The sequence below is a fragment of the Seriola dumerili genome, unplaced genomic scaffold (assembly GCF_002260705.1).
Source record: "Seriola dumerili isolate Sdu_G_001 unplaced genomic scaffold, Sdu_1.0 BDQW01000078.1, whole genome shotgun sequence".
Taxonomy (NCBI): Eukaryota; Metazoa; Chordata; class Actinopteri; order Carangiformes; family Carangidae; genus Seriola; species Seriola dumerili.
The window spans coordinates 640,655-667,998 of NW_019174333.1; the positions used below are offsets into that span (position 1 = coordinate 640,655).

Sequence of the window (27,344 nt, forward strand, 5' to 3'; positions counted from 1 at the left end):
CAAAATACTTTAATTGCAGTTTTGGCAGTACTCAGGATGCTGAGTGTGTAAAAAAGAAACATATGTACTGGTACATACACATCCGGTCAATCCTTTGGCTGATTTAAGTTCAAGAACCTTGCAGTGTCTTGATTGTAATGAACAAAACACACACCAAAAACATACAAAAGCAATAGGATAGGCTTTTCTTTCTCCTTCACCTCACTTATTCAGATGGTCAATAAATGTCACAGACCAAAAACACATCTTTTTAGGGAGTTTACTGATGTTAAAAAAACACTCTTGGCACATCAGAGAAACTGCTTTTATTTTCCAAATGATTGACAGAATTTGGTTTTGAAAGCGTTTCATGTGATCTCATGTAGTCAGTCTGCATATACTTTAACCATAGAACAGACAGGAATGTCTTGAACAGGAGCGATATGTCACATTAAAAGCATCAGATCCGGTCTTGTTCCACAGACAAAGGGAAACATCTCTTCACAATACCTTGTATCTAACAGGAAAACAAGAGAGGAAAACCACTATTACATTTTCTATCTTAGAAACAAGTTTACTCCACGACATTAATCATTTCTGTAATAACTTCTGCCAGGAATCAGTTGATTTAGTAACTGTAGTTACCTGCCAGACCCATTGAAAGGCATTTATTCCATCTATTCCAGATGCTTGGCATGAGTGTGGCCCAGCTCCCGACATCAAATACTGAACCGTCACTCCATAACCACTCCCCACTCTGTAAACACAAACAAAAGACAAATAGCATGTAAATATGTTAGTCTACATTTTGTATTTGTCAAACATTTTAAAGAGTCACTGAAACAATATAGTGTCAACACTGTTAAGTCAACAGAACTTTAAGATCTGAGTTCACAAACAGCATGAACTTCTGGTGATACCAAACTTATAAATACATTTACACTAAAGCATGAACATCCTGCTGCAGGTATCTGTTCTGTGAGACAAATACATGGACCAGTCTCTTTAAAGTGATGTTTGCGCATTACCCTAACAGCATCATGGCCACCAATCCAGGCTGGGCCATAAAGACCATAATAATTGCTGTCCATTACAAAGTCCCGGATGAAATTGTGCTCCTGTTCGTCATGAATGGATGCCAGATTGGCGCCATAGTGCCAACAATGTTTCTGTAAAAGCAGAGATGAACAGCTCTTACTGTGGGACAGACATAGTACAGCCTCAGGGATACACAGCTTACTTAACATTATAAATAGAAATTTAAAAGAAAAAGATGTTTTAGTTCTAGTCTTTGCAATACTCTCATACATATCAGTCTATGATATAAAGAGTCCACAAGCTTATTCTCTCATTAAAACATAATTGACATTATATTACTCTCAACATGGCAAATCTGCAATTGTGTAATTGAATTGCATTTTTTGTATGTTTCTTTTCTTTGTTGTTGCTGTTGTTTGTACTGTTAACAATGTTTTGTAAAATTGGGAAAATTTATAAATAATGTGTTCAGGAAAAGAAAAGAAATTACATATGTACATGTTGGTAAAAGATTCAAAACCTTTATGCAACATGAGGTAATGTCAGGCTACCTCAGCTTCCATCCAGGCCATTGGGATGTTGATGAAGGAGAAACATCGCCCCCTATAGCTGTGCCAGTGGAAAGGACAGTTGTTCTCTCCAGGAAAATAGTCTGGAGGAAGCACGGTTCCCTGCCATTTAGTCCCCATCCCTGTAATTCTGCGCAGCAGTTCCCCTCGCTTCTCATCTAGCAGAAAAAAAGAATTTAAAAATTGATGGAGAAAGGTTTGTGAAGTGCTAAAATACATTTGGAAAATGGATCTGATCACAACTGACAGGGTGGCATCTGTATATAAATGATTGAGTGGATTAGAGAGTTTACACTGCAGTATGTCTCAGCTCGTCATGGACTAGGGATTTTGGACATGATGTACAGAGCTTTGGTCTTCATTTGCAGCAGTTGAGTTGTATTTCCATTACAGAGCACCATGATCTCAAATCTGAAGTTACAAAGTCCAAACAACCAAAGAGAAGAAAAGGGATTTTGTTTGCTGTCGTAGATATTTTCTCTTACCTGCAGTCTTGTTTTGCTGGACAGGCAGGGGATCCTCCACTGGTTCTACAGAGGATAAGAACAACATGTAACTGCTACTTTTTTTATCTACTCTTGTTTTTTTTGTCGTCACTGTTTTGCATGTGCAGCTGAACAGGCGTCACATTTTCATCCTTTGTCTCACAGGTGGAAATTGAGGTTTAACAACCAGGCATCCATTTTCCATACCCACTTAGAGATTTTCCTCAGATTACAATAATCCTTCTATAACTATGAAAATCTGTTTGGACAGTTTATTGGTGCAAGTATAAACTGAGAGAGTTACATATACACTTTATCTATTCCCCTTATTTCTCCAGTGAATCATTTTTAATGCATAAAATGGTTAAAACAACTTGTAGCTATGGCTGGAGTTAAAGCCTAAGTCTGAAGTGTAACCTTGATATACACTGAACACAGTGAAATAATGTATCATCAGGTATTATATGTTGTTGAGTCTCACCTGGCTTCATCTTCTTCACTGGATCTGCTGTGGAGGAAGATTCAGACCACTGTTAACCATCTTCAAGAACTACCTTTATATCATGCTTTTAGTTAGTTGGGGAAAAGATGCATCAATCAGAATGTATAATATTGGAGACTGGAAACATTTTGTGTCATAATTTTGTGTTGGGTGTTCAGTGTGTTGCTGAGTCTCACCTGTTGTGACGCTCAGAGCGAAGGCAGAACAGAGGAGCAGAACGACCCTCATTGTTTCTGTTGAATAGAAAAGTTAGAGGATGAACAGATGAGCAGAGAGCCATGAACTGGCATGAACTGCTCCCAGGTTAAGATGCATTTAACCCACAAATCTCACCTGCTTCAGCAGATGAATCTCTCATGTGAGTGTCTTCAGGTTCTGTAAGACTATATGGGAAAAAGAACGCTTATATAACAAAAAGCAGCGAGGTAATACTCTTGTATGAAGGATTATCTGTCCACTGGTACTGATCAACTTAGACATTTTTAAGTCATTTATTCACTTGTCTAACCTGAATTACTAACTAAGATCATCTGGGGATTCACTGGCTCCCGAAAAATATGCTTGGAAATTTTCCGGCTTCTGGTTAAGCTCTCCAGCATGTTTGCCATGTCACTGGCCACACTGTTCCCCACATACAGTACCTACAGGATGGCTACTACATGGTGCATAGAGAACATTCTGCCTTCAGTATTAAATAAAAATAATTACCTGGGACCATTTTAATCTTCTGGGTCTGCATTTAGGTAGTTTAGTCCACTGATTCACAACCTAAGGGTCCAGGGCCTCCAAATGGTCACAAGGTAAAGTGATTAGTTCAGTAAAATCTGCACAGTTTATTTTCAGGATAACACTGTAAAAGGTTCATTAAAAGGTCTGTTAGAATCACTTAGAATCTGGTCAGAGACAGGAGAGCAGTAATATATTGTCAGAACTTGGGTATTTTCCGCAACTAACTTACATCTGAGTATCAAGGAAGTAGGACTCTAATAATGCACAAACTTAATTGGTCAGCCTTTAATCAAGGAGACGTGATCATTTTATTATGGAGGGCTGGAGAGGTTCAAGATTTACAGTGATTTATTAAGTCAAACTCTGCCAAAGTAAATCACAGCAGACATGTTGATGTTATTGGATCTGGACAGCGGGAATGTCCCTGACTGACTGACTGATCATATTTCCGCCATTAGTCAGCTGAAGGCCAGTTAGAGTTTCTGACACAAACGGTTCTATTAGTGGAGTGTTTACAGCTGCAGTGATGCCAACTTAGCACTTGTCACTAGATTTAGAGACTTTTTGCAAACAAGAGCAGGTACAGACTGGGGTTTAGGGATACACTTCCTCTACCAGGTGAGCCACCGAGCCACCGAGCGCCCCGGCAATTATGAATTAAAAAAAAAAATAAAGTGGTAAGAATAAACACCACATAAGAGACATTTACACAGAGACAATAAATTAGGTACAAAAAACAAAACAACAAACATTAAAATACACTAAACAGAGTAAGTCATAAATTAACTATTCAAAAAGAATTAAATAAAATGAAATAAAAATAAAAACTAACATTTTATTCAATAGTGAGATCATTTTCTAATGATATAAAAAGATCATTGGCACATTTAGATTTGATTAAATTCAGGGACTTAGTATATATTTATAATTCAAAATAATAACACATGACGATAGGTGGGTCTTTATAAATTTAGCCTTATGGATAAAAACTATTGTGCTCTGAGTGAAAGACTAAATAAGAGATATTGTGTCTCTTCTAACTTTCTCTCCGAGTGATCATTTTACAGTTAATACAGCTGAAATCACAGCTCAGTCTTTGTCTTTCAATGATGTGTTTGGGGATTTTGTCAGACGATGTCGCAGTTGTAAAATCAGGATTTGACCAGAGGTGGTCCAAATTGACATATACTAGCTTTACCAGGCCTGCATGAAGGATTATCTGTCCACTGGTGTTGAACCCAAGAGAGGATATACTGGTCGCAGCGTTACACGGTGAAAATTTAAACTTAAATACAGTTCACAACCTCTGAACAGGAATTAACCTTTAAAGTTCTCAGACAATTCAGTGCACACAATCTAAACACAGTTTCATCACTTTATTACAGTAAATGAGTCCATATCATACACACAGAACAGAGACAGACAGGCTTGTGTTTCTTTCTCTCTCTTTCTCCTCCTATCCCTCCATCACCCAACACACCAGTCCACCATGGCAGAAGGAGACCCACGTCAACAGCATTGGAGTATAAAATTAAATCAAAAAGGTGATGTTATGAACCTATACAGACTTACAATGATCGCCCTCAGTTGATCTAAAGAGAGGTAACATTAACGTACAAGTTTTAAAACAAAAAGAAAAGTAACATTTCTGAGCTACTTTACTTGAAACTGTTGGTTAATAGCAGAAACGTGTCTGGATACAAACACACATACACAACTGGCAGCTCTGCCTGCATTCACAACACAAATGTTTATTTCTGCCATCTTCTGGTCATTAGCAGCAATTCTGAATGCCACACAGCACATAACACAAAATGCCCATGTTGAGAACTTGTTGAGCCGGACATCATCATGTGATTTCTAGTCCAACTAAATACTGTTGAGATCACTCAAGTCAGGACTGAAAATACCAGTGACCTGCAGCGGAGTCATTTTTCGCAATACTGCACAGTAATCATATATAACAATCTGTCACAACACAAAGAGTTCTGTTCCAGTAAGACAAGCAGAAGAAAAGTATGTGGAAAACACACAGACCTGCAGCTGTAGCTGGTGAATATAGTATTTAACAGATAAACAGACAGATAAAAGAGAGTGAACATTAGACTTGAATTCATCCGGTGGACTAAAAACAGGACTCCAAATGAATGATCATGTTGCTCCATATTTACTGGATGCATAAATAAGTAACTGTTTGCTGCCATATCAGCTTAAAAAGTGACATTAAAACAGTGTCGTTTTTACACCTTGTTGTACACCTCATTGCCATCAAGTGACCAAAAAAAAAATCAGTTAATGCAAGTTTAAGTTTTACTTTCTAAATCTGCAAAATGTAAAACTTGAGTCAACTGGCACCTGGTTTCAGCCTGTGTGTTCACATTGCCCTGCATTACTGTGGAGACACAGGGAGGTTTTCTAATTGATCAATAATAGAGTAGGAGGTTACTATGGCAAGAAGAAAACAACAACAGGAAATTGGAAATGTATCTTAAATGTGTTTCCTGTAATTGGTGCAGGTTGGCATGTGTAGAACTGGTCTAATAAAGACTGAACAGCTCCCTCTTGTGGAGAAGCTGCAGATTGTTAAATGTCACTGAGTCATTGAGGTGCTTTATAGAAAAAAAAAAAGAAATTGAATTATGGTAAAACAAACTCTGCCTCCCTGTTCTTGTTTCACTGTTTCAGAGATTTTGCATTTATTATACTGTAAGCAGATACAGATGGGCAGGTGGGAGAGAGCACCTTCAAACCCAAGATGCTGCTGTTACACGGATCAAATGAACAAACATGACACGCCTCAGTCCTTTAGGTTTTAGAGAGACAGAATTACATAATTCATGGGTGATATATTTATTATATTTACCCCCTAAGTGGACAGAAGGAACACATTTTGGAACAGAACCCTTACAACAGTCATTCAACAGTTGGGTGGTCCCACAGAGGGCGGAACAGGAGAGCTGAGTAACAATGATGTTAATGGCTACTTTACAATTTTCACTGGACAAGAGAGAGAAAGAGAGAGAAAGATCATCAACAAACATGAGGAGTAGACTGTTTTTTTTTTCTTCTTTTTTTTTCTTTGCAGTATTTACATTTTGGATTGTGAAAAAAAAAGAAACATATTTACAAAAATGCACAAACTAAAGACTGCTTCGTAGAGAGAATGAGGAAAATAAGATATAAACAACTCTGTAATAAAAAGTAAAAAGAGGGAAATAAAAATCAGTGATATTTACACGTGCGATAAGAGAGGAAGAAAGGAGAGTGAGGAAATAAATGGCTTGTGATACTGGGAGAAGAGAAGAATCAGCCATGTTTGATTCTTCTCTCAGGGATTTCTCACACACTTTTCATAGCCACAGAGTCTGACAGCTCTGAGTGTCACACTCCCTGCAGAGATGATCAAACAAGCTGGTTGGACTCTTTTCAGCAAAGAAAGCAGAACGTGTCCAGCAGTAACCCACCGGGTTAGGTTGCTAGTTTGAAACCCAGAAGCAGCTGGCAGGAAAAAGGAAAAGAAACGCTCTCCACTCTCCTCATATAAAATGACTGTGAATGTGGTGGAATTAAAAAAAAGCATCAGGGCTCTTCCACTTATATTAAAAAAGGGGTTAAAAACAAACATGGCTGCAGGTAAAACAGCAGGTGGAGGCATGGTACAATAGTATCAAATATACTATACTACAAACTTTCAAGTTGTCTGTACTGCTTACTAAAAATCTGTATTGTTGACTGCTCTATTCCTAAAACACTGGCTGTTCAGACTGCAGTTTGGGATATGGTCATACACACACACACAGACACACACAAGTTTGTACTTCTATACTAGTGATACATTCTATGGGCCCCCAAACTTACTTCTAAATTTATCTCTAAAGCGTCTTAGTTTTTTGAAGTGAGGATTGGCCAAAAGTCGTCACTCTCATGGGGTCAAATCCGAATCGCTCCTCGTAAAGATAGAAGTACAACAGCACACAAACAAACAAAAACACAGTCACCTTAAAGGAGTTTCCGTGCTTGATATTCATGTTAACATTTAGCCTTTCACTCGTGATTCTTACACTATGCTTGTGTATACATGTCAGCAGCACTAATGACCTGAAGCACATGTTCATTTATCCTGTTACTGTTGTTTCTACGAAGCTTCTTCTTGTAAAAACTGAAGACTTTTCATTTATTTCCACTGATGAGAAATGAAGTTTGCTAAAGAAGCTGCAACACTATTTCAAAGCCTTCTCAGTCAACAATTCACACATTCAACTCTCATCCAAAAACAAAGAAATAAATATGTTTACATCAAGTATCCTCCATTTAAAAACATGCAATTCCCATTTAAGCATTGTTTAGTTTATCTAATTAACGGGAGGACTCACATTCGCTTTTCTTGTTTCCATACAGTGTATGAGTACAACAGCATTTTTCTCTACACTGAAACCAGGACAGGAATGATCTTAATGCTAGAGGGGATTTCCACCAAAAGTGACTTCTTGGTTTTTACTTCTAATCTGCAAACATTTTTTCAGGGGATCTTACAGGTTGTTGATATAGGTTTTTGACCACGTTTATTAACAGATTTTAAGACTAAAACAAGGAATCAGTTCCTGTATTCTGTATGGCTACATGTCAACAGGTAGAATAGAGAAAAAGACAACATGAAATTGTAAAAGGAAGCGATCAGGTAACTATATTTACCACATTTTAATACTTTTCAAGGCTTTAAAATGAACAGTATATTTTTTAAAACCGATTTCAGATTTAAATTTCTTTTAAAAAGCACCCACAGTTTCCCTAATTGAAAAGTTTTGACTTCTTATCACCTCCAGTAGCACAAATAACTAAGTGAAAGTTGTGAATGAAAACAAAGAAAAAACAAATGTTTTTGTTTAGTTAAAGGAACACAATTACAGCAAATTTTAGTGGAATAAACTTAAGACTTTTCTTGATTCAGCCACTGGCTCCGCAGTAAACTGCTGTTTTGATCAGCTATTACAGCCTCTAGTCACTGACAGTAACACCAGTGAAACCAGAGGATTTTCATTTAAAGGTAAAATAAAGGAATAAACAAAGCTTCTTCTTTTAGATGGTTAAAAGGGGCAGAAGTTTGTTTAATTTCTTTGAGCAGATAAATTTCACAAACAATTTCTTTAAGAGGCATCAGTGTTGTGATGAGTAATGACTCATGTTTTTTTTTAGTTTATTAGATAAGCTTCAGTTTTCATCTTCAATTTAAGATCACAAGGAACCTCTGAGCTTTTATTGGTGTGATGATCTGGGACCGTGGCGTCCTCAGCACAGCCATCTAATCATCAACTGAACACAACTAATTATTTGACAGGACAGAGAACAAGCAGCTTTGTTTGCTCAATATCAAAAGGCTCTAGATGAAGATCTCAGTTTGCTTTTGTGGAGCACCACAGTCACACTTTCTTCACAACTCTATTGGTGAGGAACAAGAGGAAGAGTTTTCCTCTGGATGCCTCTCTGCTGTCCTGATGTGTACAAATAAAATCACTATTAAAAAGCGGTCGATTTCACTCATATTTATATGGCAGTTTAAATGAAGTACAACTGTGGACAGGTCCAGGGGACAAGACAAAGGCTGGTACTCAGTGATTGGCTGGTGTCTGGTGATTTCCAGTCCAGTCTAAAATCACAGCCACTGAACATGACAAATGTCAAAGGGATATTCAACACACCTCCAACCACACACAGATTAATGCAACCTACAGCTGCAGAGTTTTTCTACTCTGCCTCCTCAGCAGGTAAATTAACAAGACCTGGAGATTTAATTTGAGCTTAAACATCAGATTGTGTGATTTATGAATTCATCAGTCCCCACATCTGTTCTCCTGCCCTGAGTTAAATAAAATTACTTTTACCCTGATGACCTACTTAGGGACAGTTCTAGTCTTGGTCAGGCAGTGTTCAGTCCAACCCTTTACTAACAGGGATTTAAAACATGGAAGAATAATTTAAAAAAAATTATCTGAGGTGGAAAAAAAAAAAACAAAAAAACAAAACTAGAGACCAGTTGTGTGATCACATGATGCTTTCAATTACTCAAATAAATAAACACAAATATAAAGAAGAAAAAGGAAAAAAAAAATGTTGATTAAAAAAGGTTTATATTACAGAGGACCAGCCCCCACTATTGAACCTTCATACCACCCGAGCAGCAGCGAGACGACTGTGTGTGTGACCTGCCGTAATTTCAACCCTGGCAGCTACAGAACTAATAGTTTGTTCAATGTATTTACTGTACAAAAACAGATCATCTAAGAGGAGAGCAAGCAGCATGGAGGAAAGCAGTAGAGTGTGAGTGTGTGTGTGTGTGTGTGTGTCTGAGATAAGGGTGAGGCTGGCAGGCAGACAGGTGAGAAGCTGCTTCAGATGCTGTTAAGAGATCCTGGTACTGAACTGTGTTGAGATGAATCTGAACCGGTGCCATCTGAAGGAGAAGAGGAGGAGAGAGAGAGGCAGAGTGAGCTGTGAATTAATGGTCTGCAATAGTGCAACAGACATGACTGTAAGAGGTGAGTACAATCACTACAGCAGAGGACATTACACTAGAATTACCACCTTGTGGTCAAGTTGCAGTTTACATCCATGTCTGTCCAGACTCATAATATATGTAGTGAAGACTTACTTTGAAGGAATTTAATAAAAGGTATTAAGTGTATTTTATCATAATTAGTATACTCATTCTTCTGGCCCAAAACTGCACAGTGACCTTTGACCAGTTCTTCTTCGAGTCCAAGTGGACATTTGTGCCAGATGTAATATAATTCATAATATATCATGTTCACAAGAAAATCTAAAATGGCTAATTTCTGGATAACAGATCAATATTTCAAATCTAAAACGGAGTATCAGGACCTCATTGAGGAAAAAAAAAATTAAGTCGTGAAGTCGACTTTACGAGAATAAAGTCATAATTATGAGAATAAAATCATATTTCAAGAAAACAGTCATAATGTTATGAGAATAAAGTCATAATTTTATGAGAAAAGAATCATATAATGAGAATAAAGTTGTAATTTTACGTTCCATGTTGTTTTCGAGGGGAAAATATTAGAAGCTTTAAAATGAGGAACGTGGAGCACCCTGTGAAGTTCTTCTTTAGCAGAGGTTTCACAAATAAGCAGATACTTCATCTTATGGCGGCTCATCATCATCATCATCATCATCATCATCATCATCAATATCATCATCATCATCATCATCATCATCAGGACATTGAAAAGATTGTGAAGAAACTGAGTCTACTCGATTGTTAGACAGACAAACAGCAGGCTGCCCCAGACTGTCCTTTCACCTGTTTGATTGGTTGCTCGTAATATCCTTAAAAATATATTTTTTTCTCTCTCGAAATTTTACATTTCTAATTCTTGAAATATTACGACTTTTTCTTATAAAATTGTGTTTTTATTCTCGATATTACTACTTTATTCTTGTAATCTAATCAGTACATGACAAATTTTGTTTATTTCATATGCAGTTCTGTCATATTGTATCAGGAAACAGCTCTTACTCTTTTGTTATTGTAAAAAAAAAAAAATCCTCAGCTTTTGAGGTTGTTGAACTGCTGAACCACGATTTATAATAAAAACATGTTTTGTAATAAAAACATGTTATGTCAGTATTCCATGCCAAATGATTTACAGCTTTTGTAATTTGCTGTATGATTAAAACTATTCTGCAACTTTTATATGCAATTCATGAAATTGAGATATAAAAATAATCACTCTAAATGATAATAAACATTTTTAATGATGTTTTACAACACAGTGACTGTGACTGCAAAATAACAAAACCTAAAGGGAGTGTTTTAAGTTTTTTTTAAATTCCAGACTGTTACTTGTGATGTCTGGATTGTTTGTCATGTTATTGTTTTTACACCACACCGGAGCAGATTTTGTCAGCCAGCATGAAACCATGCAAAACCAGTGATATTAACACTGACAATAAAATGATAATAAGTTTCCCACCGTGGGCAGAAGCAGCTGTATGAGAGCGAGCGTGAGGAGGGATGAGGGTTGAGTTCAGCTGGGGCTGGATTGACAGCTCTGCAGAGGATAAAAAAAAAAAAAAAAAAAAAAAAAAAGAGTTTTCAGTTCATGATGAGTCACACAAGAGGACAGAGTCGTTTAACAAAAGAAGAGTGTACGCTACATTAACTGCACCTCCTCAAGGGTCAGAGTGCTGACCCACAACAAACCAAGAAACACCATCTGATTATATTTAGCTGAACAGATGTTGACTGTGACTTAAACAGAGCTGAAAAACCTGTCAGCCAAAAGAAAGGGAAATTTATCTGTGTTCATGTACCTGTGGTGCTGAAGTTGAAGAGCATCGGCAATTCTCGGCCGCTGGGCAGTCGTGTGTTGGGCTGGCGCAGCTCGTCGAAGAAGGCATGTGAACAGGCCTCTAGTGGGGAGAGGCGTGAGGCCGGTGTGTACTCCAGCAGCCGAGAGCAGAGAGCAATGGCCTCTGGAGGGGTGCGAGGTTTAAACACCTGAGGAACAAGAAGAGATTTATTTTAAGTAGTAGTCACAAAAAATGGCGATTTCTAGCATGAATGTAAACTACTGTCTAAACGAGTCCAATTCTAAATGATGAACAAGGTTTTTTTCAAGACAGAAACACCCAGTATCACTGATATGAAGCAACCAAGAAGGAAAACTGATGAGAGGGGAGGCAGATTTATCTTAAAGCATAATTGTACAACAAAGTATTTATCTTCTGGAGGCATGCGATTCGGATGTTAATTTACAACTATTATTATATATTTTATTTTAGCAAATGTGGTAAATCTAGAACCTGAAAAAGAAAGGAAACACAAAGAAAACAAAGGTAACAATGGTTAGAACAAGGAGGTGAATCTAAAAAAACAGCTGCATGTATTCTCGAGTAGAAAGCTATCCACTCTGTAGTAAATGTTCAAGGGCCACTTCTCCTGGTTTTACGTTGTTTCTGTACTCTGTAGGTGTGCAGGTTAATCGACTTTCAAAAGAAGGATATTAAAGCAATTCAACCTGCAGATTTAAATAGCCTGTGTAGGCAACAACACGTCTACAGCTTTTCTTTCTATTGTTTTACTAAACTGGAGTCCAGCACAGTATGTCACTTTCAAGTTTCCTTTTTGGAACAATTGCAATCATGCAGATTATTGTAGAGTGCATATATACATAATTTTTCTACTTTTTTTGAGTTCATCTACATAAAAATATATAAAATGTGTCTCATACCTCATTAGGCATGTCATAAAAATCAGGAATTAAATAATAGTAATGACCATTGGATCTGAAACAATTAGAAAATTAATCAATAAATTCAATGACACAAAAACAATCTGCATTCTGGTCATCATGTAATTGTTTACGTAATTTTTCAGACAAAACTGCACCAAAAAATCCCAGTTAGAGCTTCTCTATTGTGAATATTTGCTGGCATTATTATTTTCTGTTTTATAAACTAATATCTTTGATGTTTTGAACAGCTGTTTGGACAAAGCCTGACATTTTATAGGCTAAACGATTGATCAAGACAATAATTGGCAGATTAACTGATAATGAAAACGATGATCCATGTCTTTCAGTTAAAAATGTCTTTGTTTTCAGATTTTCTTTCTCAATTCTTCAACTCTGCATGCCTTTCCAGACAGAACAGGCCTGCAGAGGACTGCCTGGTGTTTGTCCTCAGGTATTTATTTACCTTGGTCCATGGATGAGCTTTGATCTGAGGGAATTTGAATTCTGTGTAGTTTGGGTTCATCTCTCGGATTTGCTCTCTTGTTGGTGTTCCCAGCACCTGAAAACAGACAAGGAGGGTGAATGAGCAGGATTCTGTAGACACACAGAGACCATGTTAGTGTGTTGATTATTCTACCTCTATTATGATATCAATACAGAACATTAATATCTGTTAATATCTTGACACACAAGATATTTTCTGATTAATCACGTTTTTTATTTGAATGATCCAATGTTGATTCTTAAAATCCCAAGATCGATCTTTGCATTTGTGCCTTTTTCTGAGTAAACATGTACAACTGCACTAAATGTCATGTGTATGCAGTGGTTACTTGCTGTAAGTGGTTCAGTAAAAGCTGCAAGAAGTGTGAATTGTGTATTTTTGGAAATCAAACTATTACAACTTGCACAAAAAGGTTCTTTTAAGTTAAAAAGTAACAGACGATAGCTGGCTGTATTATCAGCCTTGAGTCACAACAGTCCTGTAAACTGTGACATCAATGGTAACAGTCTATGTGGACCTGCTGCAGTCTACAGGACTGTCGTGACTCAGGATGGTCAGCTGACTGTGGCTGTATCGTAATGAATCTAGAAATTGCATCTGGAGACTGAAAAAAGACTGCAGACTGATCTGAGCTCAGTTTGTGTTTGTTGAAGAGATATTATCTCTGTCTACGAGATGTGAAGTCGTGGAAGTTGAGTGGACAGTGTGTGGATTCTACTTTATTCAGTCTGTCCCTCCTGGGGAGCAAACAGCAGCTAAAAGCTGTCTGCAGATATCAGGCAACAAACAGATGAATTAGTGAGCAGGCTCTCAGTTTCTGTTCCGTCTGTGCTCAAAGTTAACGAGGATGTCTGTACTGAGCTGAAGCATCCACTAGTGTTAGTCCATCTGTAGCTGCATGTGACAGCAATTGTTTTTTTTAAATATGCAAAACTGATAACAACCTTGTAACTGTTTTGCCTAGGCCAAAAAATTATTGATGTGCCATCAATTATGGTTGTTTTTGCCAAGGCAAAGAATTCCTTGGTCTACAGTTTTTTAACAGGGAAATGTATTTACAGTTTAGACTATAATGTGACTTTACACAATTTTATATTCAAGGAATAAACAATGTTGTTCACTTGTAATTTGGAGAAGTCCTTTATGCAACATTGGTATTTATCTGATATAACTGAATCATTAAGAGTCTAATAAAAATGATTCAACTCTGGACTTTGTGAATGGAAATCGAATCGGGAGATTGGTGCCAATATCCAGCCCTGAAAACAGGAAGCTGTTTTAAGATTGGCGCAGTAATAAAACAGAATACACAACCAGTACAAAAGAAACACACAGATTACTTAAAAAGGCAAAAAACACTCACCTTGATTATCTCTACTAGCTGGTCCACCCCACTGTCACCGGGGAATATGGGCTGTCCGAGCAGCAGCTCAGCTAGTACACAGCCTGCTGACCAGATATCAATGTTTGCTGTGTAATCTGTGGCACCAAAAATGAGCTCAGGGGCCCGATAATACCGTGAGCAGATATACGACACGTTGGGTTCACCACGGACCAGCTGCTTGGCGCTGTGGAAACACAAGAAATCAGATTAAATGATGACAAAGGGTGCGGCAAAGAAAGGCTGGGGTGCACGGCTTAGACAGGTGATGAAGAGGGTGAAGTACTATGGAGAAAATAGTTATCAATAGTTACAGTTAGATACAAATTAGAACCTAGTAAAGATTAAGAACAAGTTCACACTGACATATTGAATACAATTCCATAATATTCGTGGGCTGTTGGTTATTACACTTGTATCGGCACTGCCACATAATGTTTCAGGATAGAAACTTTGAAATGGCACGTTTAATTCTATTCTATTAGATCTTTTTAAATAGGGTTAGGGTTAGGGTTCGTTCTCTGTGAGGAGAAATCACAACAACTCACCTGCCGAAGTCACACAGTTTGAGGATGGCAGTTTCTGGGTCGACAAGCAGGTTTTGGGGCTTGATGTCTCTGTGACACACACCCTGGGAATGGATATAAGCCAAACTGCGAAACAACTGGTACATGTACACCTGAAGAGGTCATAACACAAGAACAACATAAGATCAGCTGTCCACACTGTTGAAATGCCAAGAAACTAAAAGACAACATAGCAACAGGTGTGGGGGTGGTGTTAGGAACATCACTTACCAAAAACATCCACAAAAAGCCTCAATACTTTGACAAAGAAAATATTTAATATACTAAATTTTACTGAAGAACTTTTCCAAGTCTGAAAAAAAATAATTTGCATAAAAATGAAAATGTCTTACTATTCAACAACCTTCATCAGGAAGATCTATAAACTTCTCATTTTTATTCTAAATAAATATTCTAAATAAAAAAACAATAAGAATACTTGTAAGAATACTTGCAACACATAAATGATACAGTGAACGCAAAATTAACTGGTGAAACTTACCTTCACGTATATTATGGGAATGATGCTCTTGGCCTTGTTAAAATGCCTGGCAACCCTGTAGACCGTCTCAGGGACAAAGTCCAGCACCAGGTTGAGATACACTTCATCTTTCTGGACAACAACATTAAACAGAGAGAGAAGGAGATAAGTGTGTTTAAGATATAAACAGTTTAACAAATGTTTCAAAGCCCTGCCCACTGTTTCAAAACAGTGGGCACATAGATACCACAGACTGGATTATTCCATGAGCATATTAAGACTGTATGATATGCAAAAAAATAAAAAATCAAATAAAATCATACTGTGATATATTTTCAGTGGGGAAAAAAATACATACATAAAAATGATGATGTGGTTTTTGCTGGGGTCTGTTCAAAACAAACATTTGGAGAATCTGATTTGTAGGCTGGGGCATCTCTGCAGCACCACAATGCTTCATTTATAACGGTATATTGTTCCACATTTTACCTTTATCAAAAAATTACAGCTCCTGAAATTTGGATATTGCTGTTGGCCATATAGTGATTTCAATAATATTTCTATTAATTATTCAGCCCTAAAGCTCCCACACACACAGAGCAACTGCCTGCCGTGACTCTTTTAAATAATAAAAAAAAAGCACATGCACTGACTAATAATATTGTTTCCAGTAATTTACTTCTGCAACATTTAAGTCAGTGTTTCTATATTTGTCAGTCCAAGAAATAGCGTACTTCCTTTTTTAGAGTAGGGGTATTTCTATTTACGCTGTATTTGAGTAATCTCATCTTTAATGTGTATTGTGTGCATACATCATTTCCTCTCTTTTACTGTCATCTCCTGAAATTAGTGTCCTGTGAGACAAGAGTGTGTAATATGGTGACTAAGCAAAAGTTTGTATGATCAGAAAACAGCTTTGTTTTCTGTTATTCCAAGTTTCTATAATTGTACTATTATGTGTTTTTAATTTGTTGATTTATATGCAATCTTCCTTCAAAGTTTTATAATGTGAAAAACAAAACAAACAAAGAGCTGAAGTACCTTCTCGCCACTGGAGTAGAAGAAGTAACGAAGTCTGACAATGTTGCAGTGGTCCAGCTTCCTCATGATCTGTAGTTCCCGATTCTGCAAACACACGAGTGTAGACGGGAAACCAAGTAAACAAACTTTGAACGACAAAAAAACCTTCCACACACCATTTGGTTCAGATAATATGTCGAGGAAGATTACACCTTTACCTTGAACCTCTTATCCTGCAGAACTTTTTTGATGGCCACCATCTCTTGGCTGTCGATGAGCCGAGCTTGGTACACCACACCAAACGAGCCATTACCAATCACCTGTAAAGAGAAAACAGTTCATCAGATGAGGTGCAAATACAGTCATTCACAATATAGTTTCTTACAGCTAATGATTCAAGTTCATTTGCATCAGTCCAGCTTCAGTAACACAGATCACATTTTCAAAAAACCTTTTCTAACAATTTTGCAGATCACGTTCATTTTCAGAGTCTAAACTGGTGCAACCTGTTTGTTTGAAGTAGGTCAGCAGCAAATTTTTCACCAGCAAAGGCAGGTTTATGCTAAATTTCCTCTTCAAGCACTCAGTGCGTTTACATGCACTTCAGTAACCACATTACTCAGAGAAACCAGGATACATGGGTAATTGAAGAATGTGTTGACATACACTGTAGTAACCTGGTTGTGTCCATTTTTTTACAACCCAGTAGACTTGGGTCACTAAAGTAGCATTAATGAATACTGGGTTTTTTTTGTGTTTAATCAACACAAACAAAAAACAAAGAAAAAAATCTTGATCCACTGAATTTGAAAGAATTATGACCAAGGTACATACTAGGCGGAACATTTTTAAATGACCTTAAACACTTTCTAAATTACCTTGTCAATTGGGGGAGGTGAAGATGGAACTGTTGGTATCGATACTGTTGCAAATGAGTATCTAATACGATACTAGTTCTTAGTATCAATTAGTATCTAAGTGTTGATTTTTTTGACAACCGTAGTAAGGACAGAGTTTCTTATGATGAGACTGTTAGGTCCTGGGTTTCCTCTCCTCTGCTCACCTTGATGTCAGTGTAGGAGACTTCCTGTGGGCGGTCCGGTCCCTGACCTGGTGTGGCCACAACTGTTGTCACCTTCCCACTGTCTCCTAGGAAACAAGGAGAAACAGGGTTAAAAGGAGGTCATGGCAAATAATAATAAAGTAGTATGATTCATACAGAGAATGTGGCTTTACCACGCAGCATGAGTAAGAATGGGGATACCAAAGACTGATTTTTCTTTTTTTATTGTCCTCTATTTCACTTCGAAGTAGAAGACTTTGTTCATTTGTAATAACAGGTAATCTGTTAATTGCTTTATTATGCTAAAATGTGTGAAGTTATAAAACGGATTAAAATTGGCTGTGGTCCCTCTGGCTACTTCCTTCAAGAGGTAAAGATATGAAATGGATTCACAACTTCACCAAAACAATACCCCTGACATTCAACCCAGGACACTTGCTGCAGCTGGCCTTCACATCTGGGTCATCTCTCTTCTGACCGTTTGAATATTTAGGTTAATGACAGCCCAGTGAATGGATGTCAACTTTACAGAAGCCTCCAAGGAAGGGGAAGGGAATGGCAGAGTTCATCTTCAAGACAAGACTGTGCCTAATTAAACTGGGAGTGAACCCAAAAATAGGACAGCCACTTTCTTTGTCCTGATAAACTGTTTTAAGTGATGACAGCCTTAAATACAAGGATTATTGTGTCATATCATCCAGCAGTAATGCACTGCTGGATGATATGACACAATGATAAATAAATAAATAAATAAATAATAAATCTACTGGTCAATCAAACCAACTATCCCCAACAAAATTCTCATAATTTTATTACTCACTTGGGTGAGTGGTAAACGCCATATTTCCAGTATGAAAGCCCCTTTTTTGGTCATGGTGTTTGTTTTCAATGGTTTCCTTGGCTAACTATATATCTAACTAAATAGAAAAACACATTTATGCGCGTTTAAGTCATGAACTGCAATATCCTTCTCCTCATTTCCTGTCACCTCTCAAATGTCCAATCTAACAAAAAGGCATACAAAATACCGCAAAAGGGAGAAAAACATGATAGAGCCTCTACACTTAAATTCCTATACTCTATAAATATATAAAAAAGAAAAAAGTCACGTGAAAACACTTCTATCCACCATGCAATGCTCTATTCTTATCAGTGTTGGGGTCAACTCTAGTTTAATGTTGTTTCAGCCACTATGGCTCACATTCACTTATTCCACTAGTCTTAGCATCTTTAGACCATGATGAAAAATAGGAAACTTTATCTGTTGTTACAGTAAATTTAAATACTTGAAAGACAGACTAAAAATGTAGACTATTGGTTCATCTGTACCTGGTTCAGAAATTCAAATTCCAAAAGGAAAAATATTAACTTTGAAAAGCTAAATTTTATGAAGAAAGTGTGAGTGGAGACCTGAGGCCTAAAAAGGACGAAAATATAAAAATTCTGGTGAATTCAAATTTCTCTGCTCAACCAGCTACCTTATAAATCGAACACTGCAATCTGCAGCTTAACTTCTGTAATTTCGCACAGACACACTAAAAGAAGCTACTAAGTTTGGGATTCCTTTAACCAGTGTGGCCAGTCGATGGAAATTTAATTTTCCTCTGCTGATGTGTTGATGTGTTTAAATAATGGAGCAGCCCTTTGCCATCCAGTTGTCATCGCGCTGTATCACTGTCAGCCTGACCTTGTCCACATACTTAATGCTTTGTTTACCAAACAAGACAATGCACTTATTGATATGGCCCTCTTAAAGCCAGAACTGCATGTCCTGGAGCTCATGTGTGTCCACATCCACATACACACACACAGTAAATTGTCCTCAGCCACAAAAGTGAGGTGGTCATCCAATAGGCATGCTGGCAATATCTGTTACAGCTGAAACTGTGAGCCCTGCAGAGTGACCGGGTCAGTGAGTTCCCCAACTCAGTGACTGAGTTCATCCTCTGGACAGGAATACGTGCATGCGCGCGCACGCACACACACACGCACACACACACACACACGGCTGCAGGTTAAAAGTGGGGCAACTGGGTAAAGTATGTGTTTATGCCAACTGCCTATGTTGCTCCTCCTCTTCCATTTTCCTTGCTGATGTATCCGTCAGTACAACTGGGGACATCAGAGCTCTTTTCCTGCTGTCACTCATATCTTCCAGTATGAAAAACAACTTTCACCAGCTTGAAACTTGCCGGAGGTCAATAATCTATCATAGTAAAAAGAGGCCTTACTCTGGCTTTGTCAGAGTTTCTGATTTATCATCACTTCATTGTGTCTGAACTCAGTGTTTTCATATCAGCAGTGCAGTGTCTTACTGCGCTTCCTGTCATTCACAGAAGGAAACTCACATCTGCAGGAAGAAATAATATCTTAAAAAAACAAGACATTTTTCAAACTTTGTCACATCCATATCTATTTATTTAGTGTCTTTAAACTCAAAGTTACATCTGTATTTTAAGAATTATAAAAAAAATTAATACAGCAGGCATACCATTCTGATTAACCAGCAGATTTTTGTGTTAATGCCTTCATACACACAAAAAAACTGTACTTAAATGAACTCCACATCTTAAAGCAAAGTAGCTTCAAGAGAATTTAGTTTACCTTATTAATATGCAGTTTAATGCAGCAAGATCTTCCAAAATCTAACCAGGCCATCTACTCTATAGGGAGAACTTCTGGTGTAAATGTGAGGTTTCAATCAAGCATCTATTGTTTTAGAGATATTGTGCTCATGTGACATGTGTCTACCACAGAAAGAGAATTAACACAATGTCCATTTCCCTGTAAATCATGGTTATGTCTGCCAGTAATTAGTAAGCTGGTTTACATGAAATGTATATTGAGCAATTGTGGACAAAACAATCTTGTGATTTGACCATCCCAGTGTTGATCACATGATTTTATCTTATCATATCTGTCCCTGTAGAATTTTCCATTAAGACATAGCCATGAATCATTATAGAATTGCTGCCCATTTAAGGGAAAATCCAACATTAAATAGTGTTTTTATATCGGTATCTCAATTTAACTTTTGAATATGAACATTCCTCCTAAAGTCGAATACACAGAAGACAGACTGTGGTGATGAGACAAATCCTGGAGCTGCTCCACAGACAGTGAATAATGGAACAACTGCTTGGACACTGTGACAGCATCCATGGTAGACTGGGATGTGGGGAAATTTTCTGATTTATTGCAGTAACCCCTATTTGCAGATGCCTTTCCCTTTGGATATAGTATCTTAACATTATGCAAAAACTCTATGAGCTCACTAATTCATTCAACTGATAACCCTAACCCATGTAATGATATTGTCAATTCAATAGATGATTCTTTAAACTTTAAGTAAAGGAATAGCACTGGCAAATATTTATATCATGTAATAAAAGGAGTGGAAAATGTTCGACTGTAAAATGCCACCACATTGGAAATGTTCATCTTCATTCCCTCTCTCTTTCACTGACATACAGTGGGCTTCTCAGTTCATCCTTGAGACATTCACACCAGCTGCTATAATGCAGGGTAGTGTCAAATACTGTACCATTTCTACTAGGTCTACCCCTTGCTCCAAACCAATTCAGAAGGTAAGCAGGTGGGTGACAAAGTTATTTCTTCATCCACCAGCCACTCTAGATGGAAAGCTTTAGTTTGATCTTTAAAGGTCATGTTCAAACTTAAAGATACATTCTGTAGCAAAAGACTAAACTAAGGCCATGAGGTATATTTCATAAGCAGAACTACTTGGAAACCCGCAACATTTCATCATCAGATTCTTCTAGTGTTGTTCATAATGACAGACCACTGGTTGGTATGGCAACACAACATCCTTAATGTTCCATGTCCAAGTTTAATTTTTACTGGTGATTCAAGATGTCAAATCAAATCATTCCCTCTCACAAATATCTGTCTAAATAGGTTAATCCTGTCTCTTGAAATAGCCCACAGTCTCCCAAACCTGACAACATATCCATCAATCATCCTAAAGAGTATCTGTAACAGCCAAAGGGTGACATTTCAGCTTAAAGGGCCCTCAGGCTCTGCTCTGCTGCTGCTGCTGCTGAGGGAGGGAGAGAAAACAAGGGTCACACTGCTTTGAACTAGAGATGACCTCCCATTCAGGCTCTAATATCAAAGTCACAAACAGCTGCCTGTTAATGCATGATAAGGTTTGGATTAACACACTTGCATCTCTGCTTTCACCAGTCACTACAGTGATAAAAGGGCATACTATACAACCATCTCAGACAGGAGAGTAACCTCCTTGGCATTCCAGCAGACGGTGCATCACTTGTATCCTCCAGGCGTCGGCCACCTGCTGCTGAGCCTTTGCCCCACAGGTGACCTTGGTGAAAAGGCAACTTTCCGCCCTGACCCCTCTCCAGACTGAGCCACACTGACAGCTGATGCCACTCTCTCAATGACTCCCAAAAAAAGAACACTGAATGCAGCATGCACCTAAGTTTAGGTATTTCAGTCTGGCTTGGCCACTAAGAACAACAGAACCCGTTAAACTGCTCACTCACACCACACTGATACCCATCTAGTAATTTAATATTAGTAAATCAGATTATTCAATAAATTAGCTGAGGTTACACAGGGATAAAGTAATGACCAGTAAGCTAGTCTGACATCAGAAGGGGTGAATACATCCATGGACCGGACGGGGAACTGGTTACATACAAAACAAGTGGCTAACGTTAGCCGGCTAGCTAGTTAGCACGCTAGCAAGCTGGTTAGCCTCTACACGGAGCAATAACGGCGTTCTTCTGGGTTGTGACACACAACACCAGCAGGTGTATTCGAAGTAAAAGCATAGAGTGACATTTATTGGTTAGACAGACCCCGACAAAGAGCTGGTAGCTAATTAAAACTTACTGCCAAGCTTAAGGTTCGGGCATCCCGACGAGCTGGTGCCGGAGGCCTGCGGGACCCCGGACTTTCCTGTGCTGCTCCCCACGGCAGCGGCTGATCCGGTGGACGCAGCGGCGGCTCCTGGAACACCTGGCGGCTCAGCAAACGAGCTGGTCCTGGGCCGCCCGCTGCCGCTCATATCTCTGTGCAGGGGTCAGGGTTGTTTTTTCACTATTTTCAGCCAAGCGACTATTAATTATGAAAACCCGGCAGCGAATAATCGTGGAAGACACACCGAGAAATACCGCTCCCGTTGCCGCCGGCTGTCTGGGCTGATAGCTGTTGCTAGACACCTAGAAACAGACCGCTCGCAATGCCACCTGGGAGATGAAGTTCAAGGTAGCTGTTGCTCAGGTTTGCTGCTCTGGCTTTCACAAATCAAAACAACTACAAATTTAAAATGACTTAACAGTGGATGTAGGCCAACGAAAGAGCATCAGTCAATCTATATATTTCAACAAAAATAAAAGAATAAAAAATGCTTACCACCAAGAAATATAGTGAATTTGCCCATCATCTTTTTTCTAATAATAGAGATGATTTTTTACATTATATATTAGTCTACCTAGTCCATACCACCATATAATCTTATTTTGAAACCTGCTATTAATACTCTAATTAAAACTTTAAGTGCTTGTTAAATTATAATAAAAGTAACAATAATAATGCAAATGGAAAGGTACCATGACCGATATTTGGACGGTTCAACATTGTGCTATTGTTTAAATCTTCAAATTAATTTGATTTAAATGAAGGCCTTTTTCTGTGATCTTATTCAATATAATCAGTGGCGTGATGATTTGTCTTGCTTGGGGAAAACATACCTAAGAGATCACTACTGAAGGCCTCTGGGCTTATTTGGGACTTGTATGTGAACTGGCCAACGTTGTCTCCAGCTTCTCAGTGTGGCTGCCGATATTGAAGGCTCTTTGACAAGGTCTCCTTACCTCAACCCACCTCTCACCCAATATAACCTGAATCTGAAAGGCTACTCTAATCCAATAAGCACTCTTAACACTGAGATGCTTGGTGAAGGCCAGCTGGAGAAGCACACACTCTATGTTCCAGGGATTTTGGGCCTTTCTTGGTGGGTCAAGGTTACTACATCTGTATACCTTGCTCATTAGTATACAGCTGAATTTGTAGTAACAATGTACAATGATTTTGCATTAGCTTGTCTCTTCTGTTAGGATTTTGGAGAAAGCATAGTTAAAATAGAGATTGCAACCATTCAGAAAGAAGTCTCAAAATCATTTGATTGATAAATTTGGTGAAACATTAAAAAAATACAACACACTCAAGACATTCAGGAATGTGAAATAAACTAAACGACATCCGACATTGTGTTAGATCTTTAATATTTTCAATATTTAGTTTTTTTGTTGTTGTTTAGAAATATTGCACATGGTCAACATGCCTGCTTATGAGATAACACTCACCTCGCTCATCCTAAAATTCCTTCTCCAAAGTAAGGACAGTTTATTTTTAAGCACAATCATACAGTGTACACGCATACATGTGTGTGTATGCACATATGTCTGTGTGGGTGTGTGCACGCGTGCATGTGATTGCACATGCATGCAGATGGACACTTTACAGCCCTAACCCCAAAGAGAAGTGAGTTGATAGTCTTCTATTACCTGTGTGTCATTTATATATATTTATATATTGTATATCCTGAATATATATTTGATATATATCCTGAATCAACTGGGTTTGATAACAGTCAAGATGGCAGACAAAATAGTCATGGTGACTATAAAAATACTGTCTCTAGAGTAGAATATAGAATGTAGAATACAATGAAAAATATACTATCGATAATGTTGCTGTGTGGTGAAAGAACAAGAGGTTGGTTGTGTTAACACGCTACCTGCATGTGCCAAAACATACACACACACCCAAACACAGACCTAAATGCACATATATAGAAATATCGGTATATATATTTTTTTCACACATCCAACTGTATACAGAGAAATAAAAGAGATACCCATAATAATAACTACCCCCACTCTTCACCAAGGAAGCAAAGAGCCAAAAAGTGCTATTCAAAAATTGTCTTTGACTTTTAGTAAGTTATACTCTCTATCTCTTCAACAATAACAATAATTGTGTGATTCTTTTTTGTTTTGTTTTATACCATAGTTAAAGATAGTATCACAACAGCTCATTCCTCTCACTGACTGACTGCACTGGATTTAATATCTATGGCACAGAGCCTTCCCCCAAAACAAAATAACCCACCCATTTCCAAAGAAAAAAAAAAAAAAGTCCTATTGCACCATTTGATGGGAAAGGATAAAGTGTCAAGAAGAGAGGGAAGAGGGGAGGGCTCCAGAGACTGCCCTCCAGGGCTGGTCTAGGATCTGCTTTCCCTGAACTAACCCTAACCAGAACCATCCTGAGCTACATAGCGCTTGACCCGGGACCAGTGCTTAAGGGCACTTTCTAACAACACTTGAGGAGTCGAGGGAGATGGGTGAGGAGAGGGGTAAAGAGGGGAGGAGAGGACTGGGGAGAAATGGGTTGAGAGGAGGGAAAAAGCAGGGAGGACAAGGGGGAGGAAAAGGTGGTTGATAACATACGGAACAAGGTTATTATTTTTTCTACTAAAACAATCTCTAAAAACAATACTTTCCTGATTTAACTTACGGCGGTCCCACACAAGAAGGGCCGCACAAATTGTGCAAACACCTGATTTCAACGTTTTACAAAACGACAAACGCCCCTGCTCCCCCACTTCTGTGTCTGGTGAGAAATTGTGGGAGAGGGGAGTGGGGGAGAACCACCCCAGGTACAATTAAAAGTGGGGGGCCACAGACTGATTTTGTCCCCTTCTTTGTCCAGAGTTTTTTTTTTTTGTTGTTTTTGTTTTGTTGTGATTTTTTTTTTATGCTGGAGAAGAAACACAATAGAGCCACGAGAGAGAAAAACAGGCCACGGTAAAACTGGTTATTTCCACGGCAACGATAACGAGAGAAAGCAACATCATATCCACTGGGAGATTCAGAGAAGTTTGGTTAAAATTCTACTTTTTCTCTCTGTTGTAAGCTTGTCATGTTGTTGTTTGTCCTTATTCACTATCATCACCTGTCTTTTCTATTGTTGCAATATGAATCTTCCATCCAATGAACATCATCCAGTTTCTTCTTCTGCCTTTTCTCTGTGCTCTGCTGGGAGCCGGTCAGTGTCGAACTTAACGTTGATTCTTCAAAGCCTCACAACCAATAGTCTCTTTACATAATCTCTTTATGGTGCCTGTTCACACAGGTTTCGGGGAGGGGACCCCAACAGATATACAGACATATATAATCAGCTCCCACCAATGAGGACTCAGTCTTTCAAAATGGCAATAACTGAAGGTGCAAAGATTGGTCACACTACATCCCAGCTCCTGCCTTCGTTTTGTTTTTCCAGGAGCAAATAGATTTCATGCTTTCAGTTTCTCTTCTCACTACAATCACTAAAAACTGTGCAGGCCAATGGCTTGGTCAGACCAGGGTTGACTATGTTTGTGTACGAGTGCTCACACTGCACAGATGTGTCCATGCACCGCGTGTGTTTGTGTGTGTATATGCATGTGTGTGTGTGTGTGTGTGTGTGTGTGTGTGTGTGTGTGTGTGTGTGTGTGTGTGTGTGTGTGTGTGTGTGTGTGTGTGTGGGTGTGTGTGTTCACTTGTGTGTGCTGTCTGTCTTGCAGCATCGAGGGGCTGTGGAATACCAGTGGAGGTCGTTGGGGTTGTGTTTGTGTCCCGACCACTGTGCTGAGGAGTGGAGGGGGCGAGAAGGAGGTCAAGTCAATGGCATCTGAGGGCTGGCTGGCTGGCTGGCAACAGCAAACTGCATCTGCACAATAAGTGACAAAGTGCCTTTGTGTGTCATGGTCCTTGGTGGCGGCTCCTGGGGACTGCCAACCAAGAGTAACAGTCTGATTTGGTAAGGGTGTGTGTCTGTGTGTGTGTGTGTGTGTGTGTGTGTGTTTGTGTGTGTGAGTGTATGTGAGTGTATGTGTGTGGGATCATGTGCATGCTGGAGATTACATATGCACCAGGGTTTGTGTGTGCCAGAGAGATAGAGAGTGTGTACCACAGAGTTTGTGTGTCAAACTACAAACTACTGTACAAATGTGCTGAGATCAGACCTGGGCAGAGTGTGAACTGAAGATACTCTGGATACTTGGGAAAGAAAAGGGAAAACAACACTACAAGAAGCACTTGACTCATCAGAACTTGCATTTGATTTGTCCACGTTTGAGGCTTTCTTTTGTCTGATTAGACAAATCAAGCGCACGTTGAGTAGTTTGAATATATTCAAATGTATTTCTTGCCCAGGTCTGGTGGAGATTAGTGCCAGTAGAAGAGATCCTGCTGGAGAAATCCTTAGTACTGGTTCAACACATACAAGAACATTCTGCGGGGATGACACACTCCCCTCTCTCGTCTTCTTCTTCTCCTTGATTTTTTCCGCTTTGTCATCCTCTCCAGCTTATGATCCTTCACTTTTCGGCCCCTCTGGGCTCCGGCCTTTGTCTCCTTGTTGCTCCGCCCCTCCGTCCTCCCGGGCTGATTGATTGAAAGAGGAGCTGTGGGATGGGGCAGGGTTGATTTCAGCTGACCCCCCGGGCTCGAGGGCTCCGGGCGTGGCCGTCTGCATGATCTTCTGCCGGACCTCGCGGATCTTCAGCTGCAGACACACCTTGGTGGGGAACGTGTCTGAGAAGCGAGCCTGGAAGGCAGCAGTCGCCTGAGCTGGAGAGGATGAGAGGAACATAAGGAAGAATGAAAATAGGGAAGAGGAAGAGGAATTTAAACTGTATGATTTCAGGTATTACCACATATCCTGTATGACATTCTTTCAG

The 27,344-nt window shown here is 38.8% G+C and overlaps 3 protein-coding genes across 4 annotated transcripts in view; all 3 read right to left on the reverse strand.

Moving 5' to 3' along the window:
- Nucleotides 1-290: 290 nt before the first annotated feature.
- On the reverse strand, nt 291-3,014 carry LOC111220915 (ladderlectin-like). Of its 2 annotated transcripts, none has more exons than XM_022744194.1 (8): nt 2,907-3,014; nt 2,750-2,806; nt 2,553-2,576; nt 2,072-2,116; nt 1,569-1,744; nt 1,008-1,148; nt 625-736; nt 291-496 (listed from the first exon to the last, which is right to left on the reverse strand). In XM_022744194.1, exons 1-8 carry the CDS (start codon nt 2,929-2,931, stop codon nt 426-428), a joined length of 651 nt encoding a protein of 216 aa, XP_022599915.1. In that variant the 5' UTR covers nt 2,932-3,014; the 3' UTR covers nt 291-425. The 2 variants fall into 2 exon arrangements, with proteins under 2 accessions (XP_022599915.1, XP_022599913.1); XM_022744192.1 differs by having other exon boundaries at nt 2,553-2,579; nt 2,907-3,013.
- Nucleotides 3,015-8,176: 5,162 nt separating this feature from the next.
- Nucleotides 8,177-22,763, reverse strand: LOC111220843 (glycogen synthase kinase-3 beta-like). Its single transcript, XM_022744084.1, has 11 exons — nt 22,448-22,763; nt 17,570-17,655; nt 16,725-16,826; nt 16,528-16,611; nt 15,508-15,618; nt 14,988-15,118; nt 14,422-14,626; nt 13,017-13,112; nt 11,631-11,817; nt 11,291-11,368; nt 8,177-9,750 (listed from the first exon to the last, which is right to left on the reverse strand). The coding sequence occupies exons 1-11, from the start codon at nt 22,620-22,622 to the stop codon at nt 9,689-9,691; spliced, it is 1,317 nt and encodes a 438-aa protein (XP_022599805.1). The 5' UTR covers nt 22,623-22,763; the 3' UTR covers nt 8,177-9,688.
- Nucleotides 22,764-26,183: 3,420 nt separating this feature from the next.
- LOC111220829 (protein capicua homolog) overlaps nt 26,184-27,344 on the reverse strand; it is a 32,028-nt gene continuing 30,867 nt past the window's right edge. Inside the window, exon 22 of the mRNA XM_022744066.1 lies at nt 26,184-27,234. Within this exon, the coding sequence (XP_022599787.1) occupies nt 26,972-27,234 (263 nt within the window). The 3' untranslated portion in view covers nt 26,184-26,971. The remainder of the gene's footprint in view (nt 27,235-27,344) is intronic.